Raw genomic sequence first — 20,304 nt, 5'->3', positions numbered from 1 at the left:
GTCGGCAGATCTGAGCCTTCTTCTTGGACATCTTATACCCACAGTCCTCCAGGTGCTGTTGTAGGGCATCTGTTCCCTTGGCACACCCGACTGCCGTGGGGTGTCCCAGCAGAAGGTCATCAACCTACTGGAGCAATAAGCAGCCTAGGTCTCTGGTGGGAAACTTCTGGAGGTCTCAAGCCAACGCCTCCCCGAAGGTGGTGGGGGAGTTTTTGAACCCTTGGGGAAGCCCGGTCCAAGTGTACTGAGTAGTGACACCTGACTCCGGATCTTCCCACTGAAAGGCAAACAGCCTCTGCTTCTCAGGGGCTAATCTGATAGGAAAGAAAGCATCTTTGAGGTCCAAGCAGGTGAACCAGCTGTCCTCAGCTGACAGCAACCCCAAAAATGTGGACGGGTTAGGTACTGTTGGATGTCAAGTCAGTGTAGCTTGATGAAGAAAGCGCAAATCCTGTACCGGGCGATAGTCCTTGGTCTGTGGCTTGGGAACAGGCAGGAGGGGAGTGTTCCATGGAGACTGACAAGGAACAATAATTCCAACAGTTCTTAGGTGCTTGAGACGGACCTGGATACCTTGAAGAGCTTCTCTGGGGACCGGGTCCTGTTTTTGCCTATCCGGCTGGGCCCCAGTCTTAACTGGCCAATCCCGGAGGGTTGTGTCCCGCCCGTACTCTTGGCCACCGCTTAGCCAGAGCTGGTCTTCTCTCTTGGCCCAGCTCAGATAAGAAAATTCTCCATTCCTCCTCTCGGGGGACCGTAAGGGTCACAATGACTCCCGTTCCGGATAACGTTAGCAGCAAAGAGCCGTGCTCTGTCAACGAGATAGTGGCTCTCAGCTTGCTGAGCAAGTTCCTTCCCAAAAAGGTCCAGGGACAGTCAGGCATGTACCAAAACTGATGAATGACTTTATGTCTTCCTACAGTACAAGTCCGAGGCAAGCATACAGCCTGCTTTGCTGAAACCTCCGTGGCTCCGATGACGTCAATAGTCTTTTTGGATAAGGGGGCGACCGGGGCAATTACTAGCGAATGTTCAGCACTGCTATCTACAAGAAAGTCAATGTCTCCACCCCCGACTGTCATTCTGAACAGTGGCTCTTTGGGGACACTTGAGCCCAGTCTCCCTCAGTCCAAGAACCCTTCTGCCAGGTTGAACAGGGCCCCTTCCTCCTTGTCCGGGAACTCCTGCTCTGAGTCATCTTGTTTTCTTTTCAGCTGAGGGCATTTGTTCTTCCACTGTCTTATTGCTTTACAATCAGCACACTGGTTATGCTGCAAACTCTGACAGCCAAGCTGAGTTTCTTTCTCAGGGCCTCCTTTCCCTTGCCTCTTTGGGGGGGCCCCTCTGATTGCTGCTGCTAACAAACAGGTCGGTGTTTCGCCGGGCCTGACCTCCATTCTCTTCGCCGTTTTCCTGACGGCTTACTGCATCCCTGTTTACAAACACCTGGCTAGATATTTCTAGTAATTGTGATGTGTTCATCCCTGCAAGTCCAGCGTGTTTCTGCAGTTTTCTTCTCATGTCTTCTGCGCTTTGCCGGACTAAAGCCATGTGAATCATGCACTGATTTTCAGGGCTATCGGGATGAAAGGGAGTATACATAGCATAGGCCTCACACAGTCTCTGGTAGAATTGTGCTGGACTTTCTTCTTTTCCCTGAATGACCCCAGAGACCTTGTTAACGTTTGTGGCCTTCTGAGCTCCCCTCATTAATAATTCCAAGAGAGCTTCCCCGTCTCGGTTTAGCCTTTGCATATTCTCTCTTTCATGGGGGTCCAACTGGGGGTCGGTTCCTGGCAACTGGATCCTTCCATACTCTTTGGGGTTTTGATAATCAGCAGGTGCATGTTCCTCTAGCCACTTAGTTGCTGCTTGGAGGACTCTCCGCCTTTCTTCGCTGTTAAAGAGCAACTGGTGCCAATCAGCCCAGGTGTGGTTGTGGGTCTGGATAACAGTTTGGAGCAAATAAATTAGGGCTTGTGGCTTTTCGGTATAGGGCGGTGTATTGTTTCTCCAGTTGAGAAGGTCGACGGAGGTGAAGGGCTGGTATCCAAAAACACGCCTCTCCGCCACGTGACCATCGTCACCTATCCCAGTATACAGCTGCTCTCTCAGAGGCATTTGTACCCCCGTTTTGGGTCGTAAACGGGCTGCCGAGGAAGGGGTGGAATGGAGCAATGTGACTTCCCGCAATTAATTATCTCAATTATTAATTGACACTAATAATTATCAATATTAATGACTGATAATATAATTTTTAAATCAATACCGACAGTAATGATAATTAATATTAAATAGTTATACTAACGATAACAATAAATGATTAATATTAATGATTAATGACTCCTGATATTAATAGCTGATACTGACTTTATTCATTAGAAAATAGTAATATTAGCTCCTAATAATTAATATTAATAATCTGAAAATTATTAGCAATTATTTCAAAATATTAATATTCATATCGGTCATTCATATTCATGTTAATAATAAAAGAGGAATAATTCATACTACTATTACGCCTAATATATCAGTGGGTGTACACCCACCACTGATATTGCTCCTAATGTCCAGGGAGGGAGAAAGCATGACGTTACGTTCAATATCGCAGTAGGTGTACACCCAGACGGTGATATTGATCTGAATATAATCTTCAGGGGGTAGAGTATGACGTTACTCCCAATATAGCACTGGCTGTGCATCCACCCGGTGATATTGCTCCTAATATTCACGGAAGAAGGGAATGCTGTTACTCCCAGTATCGCAGGAAGTGTACACCCCCGTGTGAGATGGTCTGTAATAATATTCCAAGGCGAAGGAGGTGATATGAAAACATATATGGCAGAAAGTGAACACCCAGCAGGGATATTGCTCTCATGATCCTGGAGGGAAGAGGATGATATTACTTTAAATATCAGAGAAGGTGGACACGCCCCCACTGTTATTGTTTACATTTGCAATGCGGGAGAGAAGGATATGACACGCGATATCTCCGGGAGTAGAAACACCCCTGTAATACCGTTCTTAACATTCAAGGAGGAAGAGGATGATATTATGCCCAATATAGACGGATGTACACCCTCTGTACATCGTGGGTGTGCACACGTCTGTGAAACACTTCATAATCTAAAGAGGCAGAGATGATATTACTGACGATATGGTAAAAAGGCTGTGAGACCACCGCGGGTCCTAAGAGCCAGGGGGGCAAGAGGGGGCTGGCTCCCAGTCCCCGCCTCGCGGGGGGTGCCTCACCCCCCTGCGAGGGGGGTCCTAAGAGCCAGGGGGGCAAGAGGGGGCTGGCTCCCAGTCCCCGCCTCGCGGGGGGTGCCTCACCCCCCTGCGAGGGGGGTCCTAAGAGCCAGGGGGGCAAGAGGGGGCTGGCTCCCAGTCCCCGCCTCGCGGGGGGTGCCTCACCCCCCTGCGAGGGGGGTCCTAAGAGCCAGGGGGGCAAGAGGGGGCTGGCTCCCAGTCCCCGCCTCGCGGGGGGTGCCTCACCCCCCTGCGAGGGGGGTCCTAAGAGCCAGGGGGGCAAGAGGGGGCTGGCTCCCAGTCCCCGCCTCGCGGGGGGTGCCTCACCCCCCTGCGAGGGGGGTCCTAAGAGCCAGGGGGGCAAGAGGGGGCTGGCTCCCAGTCCCCGCCTCGCGGGGGGTGCCTCACCCCCCTGCGAGGGGGGTCCTAAGAGCCAGGGGGGCAAGAGGGGGCTGGCTCCCAGTCCCCGCCTCGCGGGGGGTGCCTCACCCCCCTGCGAGGGGGGTCCTAAGAGCCAGGGGGGCAAGAGGGGGCTGGCTCCCAGTCCCCGCCTCGCGGGGGGTGCCTCACCCCCCTGCGAGGGGGGTCCTAAGAGCCAGGGGGGCAAGAGGGGGCTGGCTCCCAGTCCCCGCCTCGCGGGGGGTGCCTCACCCCCCTGCGAGGGGGGTCCTAAGAGCCAGGGGGGCAAGAGGGGGCTGGCTCCCAGTCCCCGCCTCGCGGGGGGTGCCTCACCCCCCTGCGAGGGGGGTCCTAAGAGCCAGGGGGGCAAGAGGGGGCTGGCTCCCAGTCCCCGCCTCGCGGGGGGTGCCTCACCCCCCTGCGAGGGGGGTCCTAAGAGCCAGGGGGGCAAGAGGGGGCTGGCTCCCAGTCCCCGCCTCGCGGGGGGTGCCTCACCCCCCTGCGAGGGGGGTCCTAAGAGCCAGGGGGGCAAGAGGGGGCTGGCTCCCAGTCCCCGCCTCGCGGGGGGTGCCTCACCCCCCTGCGAGGGGGGTCCTAAGAGCCAGGGGGGCAAGAGGGGGCTGGCTCCCAGTCCCCGCCTCGCGGGGGGTGCCTCACCCCCCTGCGAGGGGGGTCCTAAGAGCCAGGGGGGCAAGAGGGGGCTGGCTCCCAGTCCCCGCCTCGCGGGGGGTGCCTCACCCCCCTGCGAGGGGGGTCCTAAGAGCCAGGGGGGCAAGAGGGGGCTGGCTCCCAGTCCCCGCCTCGCGGGGGGTGCCTCACCCCCCTGCGAGGGGGGTCCTAAGAGCCAGGGGGGCAAGAGGGGGCTGGCTCCCAGTCCCCGCCTCGCGGGGGGTGCCTCACCCCCCTGCGAGGGGGGTCCTAAGAGCCAGGGGGGCAAGAGGGGGCTGGCTCCCAGTCCCCGCCTCGCGGGGGGTGCCTCACCCCCCTGCGAGGGGGGTCCTAAGAGCCAGGGGGGCAAGAGGGGGCTGGCTCCCAGTCCCCGCCTCGCGGGGGGTGCCTCACCCCCCTGCGAGGGGGGTCCTAAGAGCCAGGGGGGCAAGAGGGGGCTGGCTCCCAGTCCCCGCCTCGCGGGGGGTGCCTCACCCCCCTGCGAGGGGGGTCCTAAGAGCCAGGGGGGCAAGAGGGGGCTGGCTCCCAGTCCCCGCCTCGCGGGGGGTGCCTCACCCCCCTGCGAGGGGGGTCCTAAGAGCCAGGGGGGCAAGAGGGGGCTGGCTCCCAGTCCCCGCCTCGCGGGGGGTGCCTCACCCCCCTGCGAGGGGGGTCCTAAGAGCCAGGGGGGCAAGAGGGGGCTGGCTCCCAGTCCCCGCCTCGCGGGGGGTGCCTCACCCCCCTGCGAGGGGGGTCCTAAGAGCCAGGGGGGCAAGAGGGGGCTGGCTCCCAGTCCCCGCCTCGCGGGGGGTGCCTCACCCCCCTGCGAGGGGGGTCCTAAGAGCCAGGGGGGCAAGAGGGGGCTGGCTCCCAGTCCCCGCCTCGCGGGGGGTGCCTCACCCCCCTGCGAGGGGGGTCCTAAGAGCCAGGGGGGCAAGAGGGGGCTGGCTCCCAGTCCCCGCCTCGCGGGGGGTGCCTCACCCCCCTGCGAGGGGGGTCCTAAGAGCCAGGGGGGCAAGAGGGGGCTGGCTCCCAGTCCCCGCCTCGCGGGGGGTGCCTCACCCCCCTGCGAGGGGGGTCCTAAGAGCCAGGGGGGCAAGAGGGGGCTGGCTCCCAGTCCCCGCCTCGCGGGGGGTGCCTCACCCCCCTGCGAGGGGGGTCCTAAGAGCCAGGGGGGCAAGAGGGGGCTGGCTCCCAGTCCCCGCCTCGCGGGGGGTGCCTCACCCCCCTGCGAGGGGGGTCCTAAGAGCCAGGGGGGCAAGAGGGGGCTGGCTCCCAGTCCCCGCCTCGCGGGGGGTGCCTCACCCCCCTGCGAGGGGGGTCCTAAGAGCCAGGGGGGCAAGAGGGGGCTGGCTCCCAGTCCCCGCCTCGCGGGGGGTGCCTCACCCCCCTGCGAGGGGGGTCCTAAGAGCCAGGGGGGCAAGAGGGGGCTGGCTCCCAGTCCCCGCCTCGCGGGGGGTGCCTCACCCCCCTGCGAGGGGGGTCCTAAGAGCCAGGGGGGCAAGAGGGGGCTGGCTCCCAGTCCCCGCCTCGCGGGGGGTGCCTCACCCCCCTGCGAGGGGGGTCCTAAGAGCCAGGGGGGCAAGAGGGGGCTGGCTCCCAGTCCCCGCCTCGCGGGGGGTGCCTCACCCCCCTGCGAGGGGGGTCCTAAGAGCCAGGGGGGCAAGAGGGGGCTGGCTCCCAGTCCCCGCCTCGCGGGGGGTGCCTCACCCCCCTGCGAGGGGGGTCCTAAGAGCCAGGGGGGCAAGAGGGGGCTGGCTCCCAGTCCCCGCCTCGCGGGGGGTGCCTCACCCCCCTGCGAGGGGGGTCCTAAGAGCCAGGGGGGCAAGAGGGGGCTGGCTCCCAGTCCCCGCCTCGCGGGGGGTGCCTCACCCCCCTGCGAGGGGGGTCCTAAGAGCCAGGGGGGCAAGAGGGGGCTGGCTCCCAGTCCCCGCCTCGCGGGGGGTGCCTCACCCCCCTGCGAGGGGGGTCCTAAGAGCCAGGGGGGCAAGAGGGGGCTGGCTCCCAGTCCCCGCCTCGCGGGGGGTGCCTCACCCCCCTGCGAGGGGGGTCCTAAGAGCCAGGGGGGCAAGAGGGGGCTGGCTCCCAGTCCCCGCCTCGCGGGGGGTGCCTCACCCCCCTGCGAGGGGGGTCCTAAGAGCCAGGGGGGCAAGAGGGGGCTGGCTCCCAGTCCCCGCCTCGCGGGGGGTGCCTCACCCCCCTGCGAGGGGGGTCCTAAGAGCCAGGGGGGCAAGAGGGGGCTGGCTCCCAGTCCCCGCCTCGCGGGGGGTGCCTCACCCCCCTGCGAGGGGGGTCCTAAGAGCCAGGGGGGCAAGAGGGGGCTGGCTCCCAGTCCCCGCCTCGCGGGGGGTGCCTCACCCCCCTGCGAGGGGGGTCCTAAGAGCCAGGGGGGCAAGAGGGGGCTGGCTCCCAGTCCCCGCCTCGCGGGGGGTGCCTCACCCCCCTGCGAGGGGGGTCCTAAGAGCCAGGGGGGCAAGAGGGGGCTGGCTCCCAGTCCCCGCCTCGCGGGGGGTGCCTCACCCCCCTGCGAGGGGGGTCCTAAGAGCCAGGGGGGCAAGAGGGGGCTGGCTCCCAGTCCCCGCCTCGCGGGGGGTGCCTCACCCCCCTGCGAGGGGGGTCCTAAGAGCCAGGGGGGCAAGAGGGGGCTGGCTCCCAGTCCCCGCCTCGCGGGGGGTGCCTCACCCCCCTGCGAGGGGGGTCCTAAGAGCCAGGGGGGCAAGAGGGGGCTGGCTCCCAGTCCCCGCCTCGCGGGGGGTGCCTCACCCCCCTGCGAGGGGGGTCCTAAGAGCCAGGGGGGCAAGAGGGGGCTGGCTCCCAGTCCCCGCCTCGCGGGGGGTGCCTCACCCCCCTGCGAGGGGGGTCCTAAGAGCCAGGGGGGCAAGAGGGGGCTGGCTCCCAGTCCCCGCCTCGCGGGGGGTGCCTCACCCCCCTGCGAGGGGGGTCCTAAGAGCCAGGGGGGCAAGAGGGGGCTGGCTCCCAGTCCCCGCCTCGCGGGGGGTGCCTCACCCCCCTGCGAGGGGGGTCCTAAGAGCCAGGGGGGCAAGAGGGGGCTGGCTCCCAGTCCCCGCCTCGCGGGGGGTGCCTCACCCCCCTGCGAGGGGGGTCCTAAGAGCCAGGGGGGCAAGAGGGGGCTGGCTCCCAGTCCCCGCCTCGCGGGGGGTGCCTCACCCCCCTGCGAGGGGGGTCCTAAGAGCCAGGGGGGCAAGAGGGGGCTGGCTCCCAGTCCCCGCCTCGCGGGGGGTGCCTCACCCCCCTGCGAGGGGGGTCCTAAGAGCCAGGGGGGCAAGAGGGGGCTGGCTCCCAGTCCCCGCCTCGCGGGGGGTGCCTCACCCCCCTGCGAGGGGGGTCCTAAGAGCCAGGGGGGCAAGAGGGGGCTGGCTCCCAGTCCCCGCCTCGCGGGGGGTGCCTCACCCCCCTGCGAGGGGGGTCCTAAGAGCCAGGGGGGCAAGAGGGGGCTGGCTCCCAGTCCCCGCCTCGCGGGGGGTGCCTCACCCCCCTGCGAGGGGGGTCCTAAGAGCCAGGGGGGCAAGAGGGGGCTGGCTCCCAGTCCCCGCCTCGCGGGGGGTGCCTCACCCCCCTGCGAGGGGGGTCCTAAGAGCCAGGGGGGCAAGAGGGGGCTGGCTCCCAGTCCCCGCCTCGCGGGGGGTGCCTCACCCCCCTGCGAGGGGGGTCCTAAGAGCCAGGGGGGCAAGAGGGGGCTGGCTCCCAGTCCCCGCCTCGCGGGGGGTGCCTCACCCCCCTGCGAGGGGGGTCCTAAGAGCCAGGGGGGCAAGAGGGGGCTGGCTCCCAGTCCCCGCCTCGCGGGGGGTGCCTCACCCCCCTGCGAGGGGGGTCCTAAGAGCCAGGGGGGCAAGAGGGGGCTGGCTCCCAGTCCCCGCCTCGCGGGGGGTGCCTCACCCCCCTGCGAGGGGGGTCCTAAGAGCCAGGGGGGCAAGAGGGGGCTGGCTCCCAGTCCCCGCCTCGCGGGGGGTGCCTCACCCCCCTGCGAGGGGGGTCCTAAGAGCCAGGGGGGCAAGAGGGGGCTGGCTCCCAGTCCCCGCCTCGCGGGGGGTGCCTCACCCCCCTGCGAGGGGGGTCCTAAGAGCCAGGGGGGCAAGAGGGGGCTGGCTCCCAGTCCCCGCCTCGCGGGGGGTGCCTCACCCCCCTGCGAGGGGGGTCCTAAGAGCCAGGGGGGCAAGAGGGGGCTGGCTCCCAGTCCCCGCCTCGCGGGGGGTGCCTCACCCCCCTGCGAGGGGGGTCCTAAGAGCCAGGGGGGCAAGAGGGGGCTGGCTCCCAGTCCCCGCCTCGCGGGGGGTGCCTCACCCCCCTGCGAGGGGGGTCCTAAGAGCCAGGGGGGCAAGAGGGGGCTGGCTCCCAGTCCCCGCCTCGCGGGGGGTGCCTCACCCCCCTGCGAGGGGGGTCCTAAGAGCCAGGGGGGCAAGAGGGGGCTGGCTCCCAGTCCCCGCCTCGCGGGGGGTGCCTCACCCCCCTGCGAGGGGGGTCCTAAGAGCCAGGGGGGCAAGAGGGGGCTGGCTCCCAGTCCCCGCCTCGCGGGGGGTGCCTCACCCCCCTGCGAGGGGGGTCCTAAGAGCCAGGGGGGCAAGAGGGGGCTGGCTCCTCGTCCTCGTCATATCCATCCCTGGATTGGGGGGTGCTATTACTCCCCGCGTGAGGGGGTCGCCTGTCCCCCTGCCATGTGGGCCGTTATATCCAGCGTGGGAATTGCGGGTGATATTACTCCTCCCTTCGAGGGGGGTGCCCGTGTCCTTGCGATGTGGCTCGTAATATCCAGTGGGGAGTCTCGGATAATATTACTGTCTGCATCGCTGGGGGCGTCCTCGCTCCCCTGTGATGTGGCTCACAATATCCAGGGGGAAGAGGGGGTGATGTTACTCCCTTTCTCCTGGGATGTTTACTCTACTGCCGTACTTTGTTAATACCATGGGACATTATTTTCCATATTGTAGGAAGCTGTCACTGCTTAAGTCCCTGGGGGTATGCACCCTGAGATATTATTCGTGATATTGTAGCGAAATGTGAATCCTGATGTCACACCTCTCTATACACTCTGATATTATTCGCAATACCATAGCGGAACGTTAATAATAATGTCGCAATGTGTGTACAGCTGGTGCTTTTATTCTTAATCTCCTAAGGGGAGGTTGATTTTATTGTCACACGGAGTAGTTTCCCTTTTCTATGATTCGGAATATCCTGGAGGGATGTCAGTCCTTGTGTCACAGGGTTTGTACACCTTGTCAAATTACTCGTAGTACCCTTATAAGATGTCACTCCTCATATCACCGAGGGTGTACACTCTGTGATATTATCGTCATGTTCTAGGGAAATGTTACTTTTAATGTCACCGATGTTGCACACCTTGTGAAATTATTCGTTATAGTTTTGTGGGATGTGGCTCCTCACCTCACACGGGGTGTACACACAGTGATATTACGTGTAATGTTCTATAGAAATGTTACTCGTGAATCACAGGTCCTGTACACACTTTAATATTCTTCGTCATAGTCTAGGAAAACGTGACTACTAATGTCACAGCGTGTGTAGACCCTGTCATAAAATTCGTAATATCCCACCGGGAGTTCACTACTAATTTCACAGTGCATGTCCACCCTTTGATATTGTTCGTATTATCCTAAAGAGATGTTACTAGTCATGTCCCAGTGCATGCACATTCTCTGATATTATTCGTTATATACTCGGGGGATGTTACTTCTAATGTCAGACGGCGTGTACTCCCTGTGTTCTATTTCCTAATATCCTAGGGCAATTTTACTGTTAATGACACAGGGGATGTACTCATTCTGATATTATTCATGATATTCTAGAAGGATGTTACTCCTAATGTCACAGGGGTGTACGCCCTTTGATAGTATTCATAATTTCCCAGGGGTCTATACTCCTCATGTCACAGAACATAACACCTTGTGACATTATTCATAATATTCTGGTGAGATGATTCTCCTAATATCACGTGAGGTGTACACCGTGTGATAGTATTCTTACTATTCTTGGGGGATGTCACTCTTAATGTCACAGGTGTGTTCCTTCTGTGATATTATGGAAAATATGCTACCTGAATATTACTAATGTCACAATGCGTGTACACCTAGTGATATTATTAGTAATATTCTGTGGGAATGATACCCCTAAAGTTACAGGGGTGTACACCGTGTGATATTGCTCCCAATATTGTAAGGGTATGTTACTCCTAATGTCACAGGGGGTGTATAGCCTCTGATATTACTTGTCATCTTACAGAGAGATATTACTTTAATGATCACAGTGGGTGTACACACATGGGGGACACCCACTGGGATAGTATTTGTAATATCTCAGGGAGATATAACTCCTAATGTCACAGTGGGTGTCCCCCATGTGTGTGCACCCTGTGATATTATTTGTAACATCTATGGTAAACATTACTTCTAGTATCCCACAGAGGGTACACCCTGTGATAGTTTTCATAATATCATAGGGAGATATTGCTTCTAATAACACAGCGGGTGTACACCGTGTGTGTGCACTCTGTGATGTGATTGCTTATATCCTAGGGAGATATTCCTTCTAATATCACAGTGAGTGTACACCCTGTGATATCATTCGTAATCTCCTAGAAAGATGTTGCTGCTAATATCAAAGAGGGTGTGCCCCCAGTGACATCATTGGAAATATCCTAGGGAGATGTTACTCCTAAAGTCACAGGGGGTGTACACCCTGTTATATTATTGTAATATTTTAGGAGGGCGTTACTTTTAAAGTCACAGGGGTGTACACCTTGTGATGTTATTCGTAACATCTCTAGGAGGGGGTGTTACTTTTAAAGTCCCGGGGGGTAAACCCTGTGATGTTATTCGTAATATCCTAGGAAGGGGTTACTCCTAATATCACATGGGCTATCCTAGGAAGAGGTTACTCCTAATATCATACTCCTAATATCACATCCTGTGATAGCATTCGGAATATCTAAAAGGGATGTTACTTTTAATGTCCCATGGGGTGTACACCCTTTGATAATATTCGTAAGATCCTAGGGACATATGACTTCAAATATCACATTGGGTGTACACACATGGTGTACAAGTTGTGTGTGAACAGCTCCTGGGATATTATCCATAATATCCTAGGAAAATGGGACTCGTAATATCATGGTCATTGTACACCCTGTGATATTATTTGTAATATCCTAAAGAGATGTTACCACTAAAGTCACAATGCATGTACGCCCCCTGATATTATTAGTTATATCCTCGGGGGATGTTACTCCTAATGTCACACGGGGTGTGCTCCCTGTGATATTATTCGTACTATCTTAGGGGGATGTTACTTTTCATGTCACCGGGTGTGTATATCATGCGTATTCAACGCCTGTGATACTATTCCTAATATCCTAGGGGTATGTTCCTCCTAATGTCACATGGGGCGAACACCATATGTGTACACCTGCTGTGATATTATTCGTAATATCCTAAGGGAATATTACTCCTGATGGCACAGGAGATGTACACCATGTGTGTCAACAGCCTGTGTCATTATTCGTAATATCCTAGGGGGATGTTTCCGTGAATGGCACAAAGTGTGTGCAAAAGGTCACAGAAGGTGTACAACTTATGATGTTATCTGTATTACCCTAGAAGGATGTTACTCCTAATATGTCACAGGGGTGTACACACTTTGATATTATTTGTAATCTCATAGAGAGACATGACTTCAAACATCACAGTGGATGTTCACACGTAGTGTATACCCTGTGATATTATTTGTAATATCCTAGGGAGATACAACTCCTGATATCACAGTGTGTGTACCCCGTGTGTGTACACCCTTGATATGAGTCGCAATATCCAGGGTAAATATGACTCCTCATATCACACAGTGTGCACACCCTTTGCTATTTTTCACAATATTTCAGGGAGATACTGCTTCTAATATCACCGTGGGTGTACCCCATGTGTGTGTACTCTGGGACAGTATTTTTTATATCCTAGGGAGGTATTACTCGTAATGTCACAGTGGTTGTGCACCCTGTGATATCATTCTTATTTGACCTTGCTGCCTTTATTAACCCACCCTACAAAAGGAATGGAACAGATAAGAAGATATTGAGATTAGACTGTGCTGCCGTGCGGCCGCCGCAGGACACCTTTCATATCCCTGTTTCTCAGGCTGTAGATGAAGGGGCTCAGCATGAGGGTGACCACCGTGTACATCACTGAGGCCACTGCACACTCTCTCGGGGAAGATGACACATCTGAACCCAGCTACCCTCCAATGCCTGTTCCGTAAAATCAGCAAACAACTGACAGGTGAGATCCACAGGTGGAGAAGGTTTATACTTCCCACCTGATGATGAAACCCTCAGAATGGAGGAAACAATTTTACAGTAAGAGGAAAGTGTCCCCGAGATGGGAAGAAAACCAAATACGGCAGCAAGGAAATACATGTTGATGTTACTGGTGAAGGTGTCACAAAATGCAACATGGGGGAGTTGAGAAGGTTCCCAGAAGAAATCAGGAATTTCCACATCCTTGAAGCAGGTCATGTGTAAGGCAATCAAGTTGTGCAGCTGGGAATCTAAAAGACTGAGAGAAAAAAAAAACCAAACACCACAAATCTAGGAAGCCACAGAAACACGGGATCAAGTTGGCTGAACGATATAGAGGGTGACAGATGGCTACAAACCGGTCATAGGCCATCACACTCAGGAGCATGTCTCTCTTCCATGCCTCCAAAAATGGCCGAGAGACACATCTGAGTCAGGCAGCCTGCATAGGAGATGACTCTGCTGTGAAATTGGATGTCCACAATCATCTTGGGGACCGTGGTGGAGATGAAACCGATGTCAGGCGAGGACAGGTTGGAGAGGAAGAAGTACATGGGGGTGTGGAGTTGGGAGTCAGGGCTGATGACCAGGATGATGAGCAGGTTCCCCAGCACCGTGACCAGGCACATGGACAGGAACAGCCCAGCGACGACCGGCTGGGCTGGATCCTCTGAGAGTTCGAGGAGGAGGAATATAGAGACATCTGTTAGATTCTGTCGGTCTGTATCGTTTGGACAACTTTTGCCCAGAAAAGAGGGTTGAAAAATCGGAAACAAGTAAACCAACAGCCGGCATTGTGTCTGCATTTTGGATATAAGCAATTCACAAGTAATGTTTTCAGATTTCAGAGCAATCCACACTCAGCAACATTTTGTAGTTCTGACAAACTCAATTGCCATATAACGCTTTCAACAACGATTGCTGTGTTATTCACGTCTTGCTTTACACACCTGCCTTAGAGAAACTAGCTTCAAGAACCTTCCAAGAACCAGATCATCATATATAACAAATTCGTTATTGCTAGTAAATACAGCCTATCTTTTCCAAAGAAAGGGATGTAATAAAACCATTGCCTTCACTTTAAGAAAAAGGTTATCCTAATTAAAGGAAATTAGGAACTCAAATATTTTATTTATTCTTCTAGATTGATATAAATTCCCTTGATGTAGAACATTTGTAAACACTGTATAACAGCTGAGACCATGCCACCTGGAAGTGAAATGATAGTTGATAGTTCATAAGCAGAAAATAGTTCCACATGCCAGTTAGGTCCTAGTGATTTCATCATTGTGTTTTCTGACTTTTCTCCTTCAAGAGAGTAATTGCTTCCTCAAATCGGTGGGTCTTGTTTTAAAATTCATGAAAGCTCTAACTCCTGTCATTAGCTTAGGTGGACTTAGAGTTTTCATCAGAAAGTTTGGCTGGATGCGGTGGCTCACGCGTGTAATCCCAGCACTTTGGGAGTCGGAGGAGGGCGGATCATGGGTTCAGGAGATCAAGACCATCCTGGCCAACATGGTGAAACCCCGCCTCTACTAAAAGTACAAAAAGTTCTCCCGGCATGGCGGCACAAGCCTGTAGTCCCAGCTACTCGGGAAGCTGAGGCAGGAGAATGGCTTGAACCTGGGAGGCAGAGAATACAGTGAGCCGAGATCAAACCCCTGCGCGCCAGCCTGGGCAACGAGAGCAAAACTCCGTCTCAAAAAACAAAGAACAAAAAGAATCAAGTAAGTCAAAGTCGCGCTGATGACAGCCAATTTTGGTGAAGCAAGGAAGTGTCAATTCAATCATCAACATAGATGTTTGCTTTTGCTGCCCCCTATGTGCCAAGCAAGATATCGGCTCTGGGGAATCAGAAACCAAAGAGACTCACTTGTTCCTCTCACAGTACTCAGTACTTACTGAGAGAAGGACGAAACAAAATGTCCTGTCTGGAGTGCAGGGAAACCAGAACTTCAGGTCAGGGGATATTTACGTTGAATTGTGTGGAGTTGAAGCTGAAAATCTTAAGGAATGTATCTAAAATTCACTTTGCCTTTAATTTATGCATCCGTCAGCTAGAGATCACGCAGCGGGCACCCACGATCGGCTTAATCATCGCTCACTTCCATTGGATCAACTGGAAATCAAGTCAGGTGAGAGTGCTGAGTCTCAGAGGATGGACATCTCACCCCTTGCCATACAGAGAAGTAGAAAGGGCGGTATTCAAAATTCATGGCCAGACTCGGGTACTATATTTCCCGGTCTTCCAACTCTCAAAAAGTTGTGGGTTTTTTTGGTTTTGGTTTTGGTTTTGGTTGTTTTGAGACAGAGTCTCATACTGTTGCCCAGGCTGGAGTGCAGTGGAGTGATCTCGGCTCACTGCAACCTCCGCATCCCAGGTTCAAGCTATTCTCCTGTCTCAACCTGCCAAGTAACTGAGATGACAGGCGCCCGCGACTACGCCCGGCTCATTTTTTTCTATTTTGAGTAGAGACGGGGATTCACCATGTTGGCCAGGCTGGTCTCGAACTCCTGACCTTGTCATTCACCTGCCTCAGCCTCCCAAAGGGCTGGGATTACAGGCGTGAGCCACCTCGCCCAGCTTCCAAAAGTTTTCAGCACAGCTCAGAGCTCTGAACCACAGGCACGTCGGAGGAGCATTTTTGAAACCCTTTCCAGCTTCCTCAATAGGAATGGAAGCCAAACTCCGAATCGATGACTCCTTTGAGAAAGTCGAGAGCTGTAAGGAAAGCCAGGAACAGGGCCAAGGGAGAGATGCGTCCCGAATGATCCTGTGCCAATTCTTTCTGGAATCCTTGATGTGATCTCAGCTGCCCTTTGTATACTTGACACAGTGATTGTGGCACCCACTGGTCTAGCTGTGGTCTCCAAGGAACCCCCAAAGGGAAGGGCACAGTGAGCAGGGGCACTCACCTGAGTGACAAGGATTTGAGAGGGCAGGTTGGTTGCAGGGAGAGGACTGGCCAAATGCCATGTGTCTGGACTTAGACTGCCCGGTTCAAATTGGACTTCACCCTTTTTGATTTCATCATCTAGTACGAGTTCTATGAAAAGGCGTTGCTCCTTTTCTAGTCTGTAAAGTCATCATGAGACGTGCACTAACAATGTGGAGACTACGCAGATGAAATGAAACTGCATAGAGCATAGAGCTCAGAGCCTGGCCTTCAGGAAGCCCTCAATAACTGTTCATGATGCCATGGTGTCTATCATCATCCTCTTTATCCTCATCATCACCTTCATAATCTTTTTGTTGTTCGTAGGGAATCATTTAGAGGGACTGATTCCCGGCTATCATGGGTGAGATGTCTATGAAAAGGACAACCAGTGGGGGAGGAGAGCAAAATTTTGAATAAGATTTCTGAGACCCCCCAGCACAACCAAGAACAGAAACTCCACAGTCTGCTGAGCGGACAGTTTGCACATTGGTCTCCTCCCATCTGCCCACTGCACTCTCCTGTTTTTCCTGAGGAGGAGGAAGGAAAACAAGGCTCCGGACCGTCCCTCAGCACTCACTTGAAGGGGTGGCCTTCCCCTCCACACCTGTGGGTATTTCTAGTCGGGTGGGATGAGAGACTGAGGAAAGAAATAAGACACAGAGACAAAGTATAGAGAAACAACAGTGAGCCCAGAGGAGCGGCGCTCAGCATACCAAGGATCTGCAGAGGCACCGGCCTCTGAGTTCCCTCAGTTTTTATTGATTATTATTTTTATTATTTTAGCAAAAAGGAATGTAGTAGGAGGGCAGGGTGATAAGAAGGAGAAGGTCAGCAACGAACATGTGAGCAATAGAATCTATGTCATAAGGAAGTTCCAGGGAAGCTACTGTGACTGGACGTGCACGTAAGCCAGATTTATGTTTCTCTCCACCCAAACATCTCAGTGGAGTAAAGAATAACAAGGCAGCATTGCTGCAAACATGTCTCGCCTCCCACCATAGGGCGGCTTTTCCCCCATCTCAGAATTGAACAAATGTACAATCGGGTTTTATACCAAGACATTCAGTTCCCAGGGGCAGGCAGGAGACAGCGGCCTTCCTCTCTCTCAACTGCAAGAGGCTTTCCTCTTTGACTAATCCACCTCAGCACAGACCCTTTAAGGGTGTCGGGCTTGGGGATGGTCAGGTCTTTCTCATCCCACGAGGCCACATTTCAGACTATCACATGGGGAGAAACTTTGGACAACACACCGCTTTCAAGGGCAGGGCTCCCTGCGGCTTTCCACAGTGTATTGTACTTCTGGTTTATTGAGACTAGAGAATGGCGATGACTTTCACCAAGTATACTTCATGGAAATATCTTGTTAACAAGGCACGTCCTGCACATCTTTAGATCCCTTAAACATTGATTTCATACAACACGTGTTTTTGTGAGCTTCAGGTTGGGTCAAAGTTGCTGGGGCAAAGCTGCACATTAACAACATCTCAGCAAAGCAATTGTTGAAAGTACAGGTCTTTTTCAAAATGGAGTCTCTTATGTCTTTCCTTTCTATGTAGACACAGTAACAGTCTGATCTCTCTTTCTTTTGCCTACACTCACTGAACTGCCCTTCCTCTCTGCTGGCCCATGACCACGGAGAGCAGGTCCACTGTCCTCCCTGCGTGGTGCACCATGGAGGCTCAGACTCCGTCCTCGAGGCTGGCAAGAAGACAGGGTGAGACATGAGCCTCCTGATACAGGTGATGGGTGTGGAGCCCACAGGACTGGACCCTCACACTGCAGGGCTGGAGGCACAGACTGACTATTTACTGTTTTGTGGCCTGGGGGGCTCAAGGCACAGAGCTTCTCATTAGCCAAAGTCGCCCAGATTCCTCAACCTCCAAGGATTTCCTCATAATAATTCAAGAAGGAGAAGAGAAAAGTGAGTGTCCATGGAAGCTTTTGGGCTCTTCGTCTCATCAGGAGAAAGCTGGTGTGTATTCTTCCCTTCTTTCTTTTCTTTTTAAAGATCCAGCTGCTTTAATTTTCATCTTTTATTATGGGAAAATATTCCACGTATAAATATTAAAAATTATATATATTTGTTCTTATACAATGGCCAGTAGAAACATTTACAATTTCCACTCTTTTTCAGTTTACAGTTTCATGACATTAAGTACGTTCACATTGTTTAGCAACCATCACCCCCATCATCTCCGGAACAGTTTTATCTTTCAAAATGGAAATTGCACCCATTTAGCAAGCTCTGCACTCCTCTCTCTCACCCACCCCTGGAGGTCACCTTTCTAGTTTGCAACTATATGAATCGAACTACTCTAAAAACTTCATTGATAAGTGGAATCATACTGTGTTTATTTTTTTTGTTTTGGAGACAGAGTCTTTCTCTGTCAGCCAGGCTGGAGTTCAGTGGCATGATCTCGGCTCAGTGCAACCTCCTCCTCGTGGGTTCAAGCCATTCTTGTGTCTCAGTCTCCCGAGTAGCTGGGATTACAGGCCTGCGCCACCACACCCAGCTAATTTTTGTATTTTTAATAGAGACGAGCTTTCACCATATTGGCCAGGCTGGTCTCGAACTCCTGAGCTTAAGTGATCCGCCTGCCTCAGCCTCCCAAAGAGCTGGGGTTACAGGTGCGAGCCACTGAGCCTGGGCGTGTTTATCCTTTTGGGATTTATTTCACTGACGATAATGTCTTCAAGGTTCATCCATGTTGTGGCCTGCGTCAGACGTGCCTGTTTGTTTTCGTTGTTTTTTCTTTTGGTTTGGATTTGTTTTGTTTTGCGTTTCCATGGAGTCTCACTCTGTCGCCCTGGCTGGAGTGCAGTGGCACAATCTGGGCTCACTGCAACCTCCGCCTCCCGGGTTCAAGCGATTCTTGTGCCTCAGCCTCCTGAGTAGCTGAGATTACAGGTGCGTGCCACCACACCAGCTAATTTTTGTATTTTTAGTAGAGATGGGGTTTGCCACGTTGGCCAAGCTGGTCTTGAACTCCTCACCTCAGGTGATCCACTCGCCTCAGCTTCCCAAAGTGGTAGGATTACAGGCATGAGCCACTTGGCACAGTCCAAGGATATGTATATTTTCTATAGACTTTTGATGATAATCCTTTGACAGGAAATATTTTGTGAATATATATATATACATACATGTATATATATACAGAGAGAGAGAGAGGGAGAGAGTATGTGAGAGAGAGAGAGAGAGAAAGAGAGAGAGTCTCCCTTTGTCACCCAGGCTGGAGTGCAGTGGCACAATCATAGCGTGCTGCGGCCCTGAATTTCTGTGCTCAAACAATCCTCTCACCTCAGCCTTCTGAGTAGCTGGGACTACAGGCATGTATTATCATGCCCGGCTAACTTTTTATTGTATTTTTTTGTAGAGATGAGGTCTGACTTTGTTGCCCGGGCTGGTCTTAAACTCCTGGCTGAAAGTCTTCCTACTGCCTTGGCCTCCCCAAGTGCTGGGATTACAGGTGTGAGCCATTGCATCTGGTGTGAAGCTGGGATTGCAGGTGTGAGACATGGCATCTGCTGTGAATATCTCCTGGTAAGTACCTTGTACTTTCACTTTCATTAAGATGTCTTTCGACCTCGTGAAATTATCTGAAAAACAGGGATGAAGCACTGTTCTGCTCCATCTTCCCTGCAGGCACTTGGTCCCCATCCTCCTCTCTTGCCCCCCTTTTCTAGTGAACGGCCAGACAGGAACTATTGCAGGTTTTGTGGGTCATATGGTCTCTGTTGCAAATATAACAACTCTGCTGTTGTAGTGCAAAAGGAACCACAGACCATATGTAAACCATCTTTCCTGCATGGCCTCTATAATCTTTTAGAAATACACGTTGGGACACATCACTGCCTGACTTAAAACGTGCAGATGACCTCTTCCGTCTCCTAAGCTATTAGGTTAGTGCAAAAGTAATTGCTGTTTCCACCAATAAAAGTAATGGTAGAAATTGGGTGGGCATGGTGGCTCACACCTGTAATTCCAGCAGTTTGGGAGACCGAGGCTGGTGGATCACTTGAGGTCAGCAGTTTGATATCAGCCTGGGCAACATGGTGAAACCACATCTCTTCTGAAAATACAAAAATTAAAATTAGCCGTGGGTGGTGGCATGCGCCTGTAGTCCCAGCTACTTGGGAGGATGAGGCAGGAAAATGGCTTGAACCTGGGAGGCGGAGGTTGCAGTGATCCAAGATTACACCACTGCACTCCAACCTGGGTGACGGAGACAGACTCTGATAAAAAAAAAAAAAAAGTAATGGCGGAAATCACAATTACTTTTGCATCAACCTAATAAAAGTCAAGTCCTGACCACAGCCTAGAGGGCCGGCTAGGACCTGGCCCTGTTCACCCTCCCCAAGTTCAACTCCCGAGACCTTCTGTTTCGTCTCTGCTCCACGCCCCAGCCTCCCATTCCTCACTCGTGTTGCATCAGATGCCGGCGCACCCTGGTGTCTCTGCATGCGCTCTTCTGTTAGCCTGGAAAGTTCTTTCCTGCCTCTTCATCCAGCACTACTAGATACGTCCCCCTGCCTTATCCTAGCCAGGTACCCTGTCATTTAGTCTCAGAGTATCTTGAATGTCTTCTTCACAGCCCAACTTACAATCCTCACTCACTCGCTGAGTGGGTGCCATCCTTTCTCTCCACCTAGAATGCAAGCTCCCTGAGGGCAGGGGCTGGAACCATCTTGTCCTTTGCCAAATCCCCAGTGCCATCTCTGGCACTGAGTGGGCATTATGAAAATATT

The 20,304-nt window shown here is 54.4% G+C and overlaps 1 protein-coding gene across 1 annotated transcript; it reads right to left on the bottom strand.

The window, feature by feature from the left end:
- Positions 1-12,522: 12,522 nt before the first annotated feature.
- Positions 12,523-13,422, bottom strand: LOC100433429 (olfactory receptor 7E24-like). The gene has a single exon (XM_063726473.1). The coding sequence runs from the start codon at positions 13,420-13,422 to the stop codon at positions 12,979-12,981; it is 444 nt and encodes a 147-aa protein (XP_063582543.1). The 3' UTR covers positions 12,523-12,978.
- Positions 13,423-20,304: the final 6,882 nt, after the last annotated feature.

The sequence above is a fragment of the Pongo abelii genome, chromosome 7 (genome assembly GCF_028885655.2).
Source record: "Pongo abelii isolate AG06213 chromosome 7, NHGRI_mPonAbe1-v2.0_pri, whole genome shotgun sequence".
NCBI lineage: Eukaryota > Metazoa > Chordata > Mammalia > Primates > Hominidae > Pongo > Pongo abelii.
Note: the sequence above shows the minus strand (reverse complement) of the source record. Positions and strands in the feature narration are given on the sequence as shown.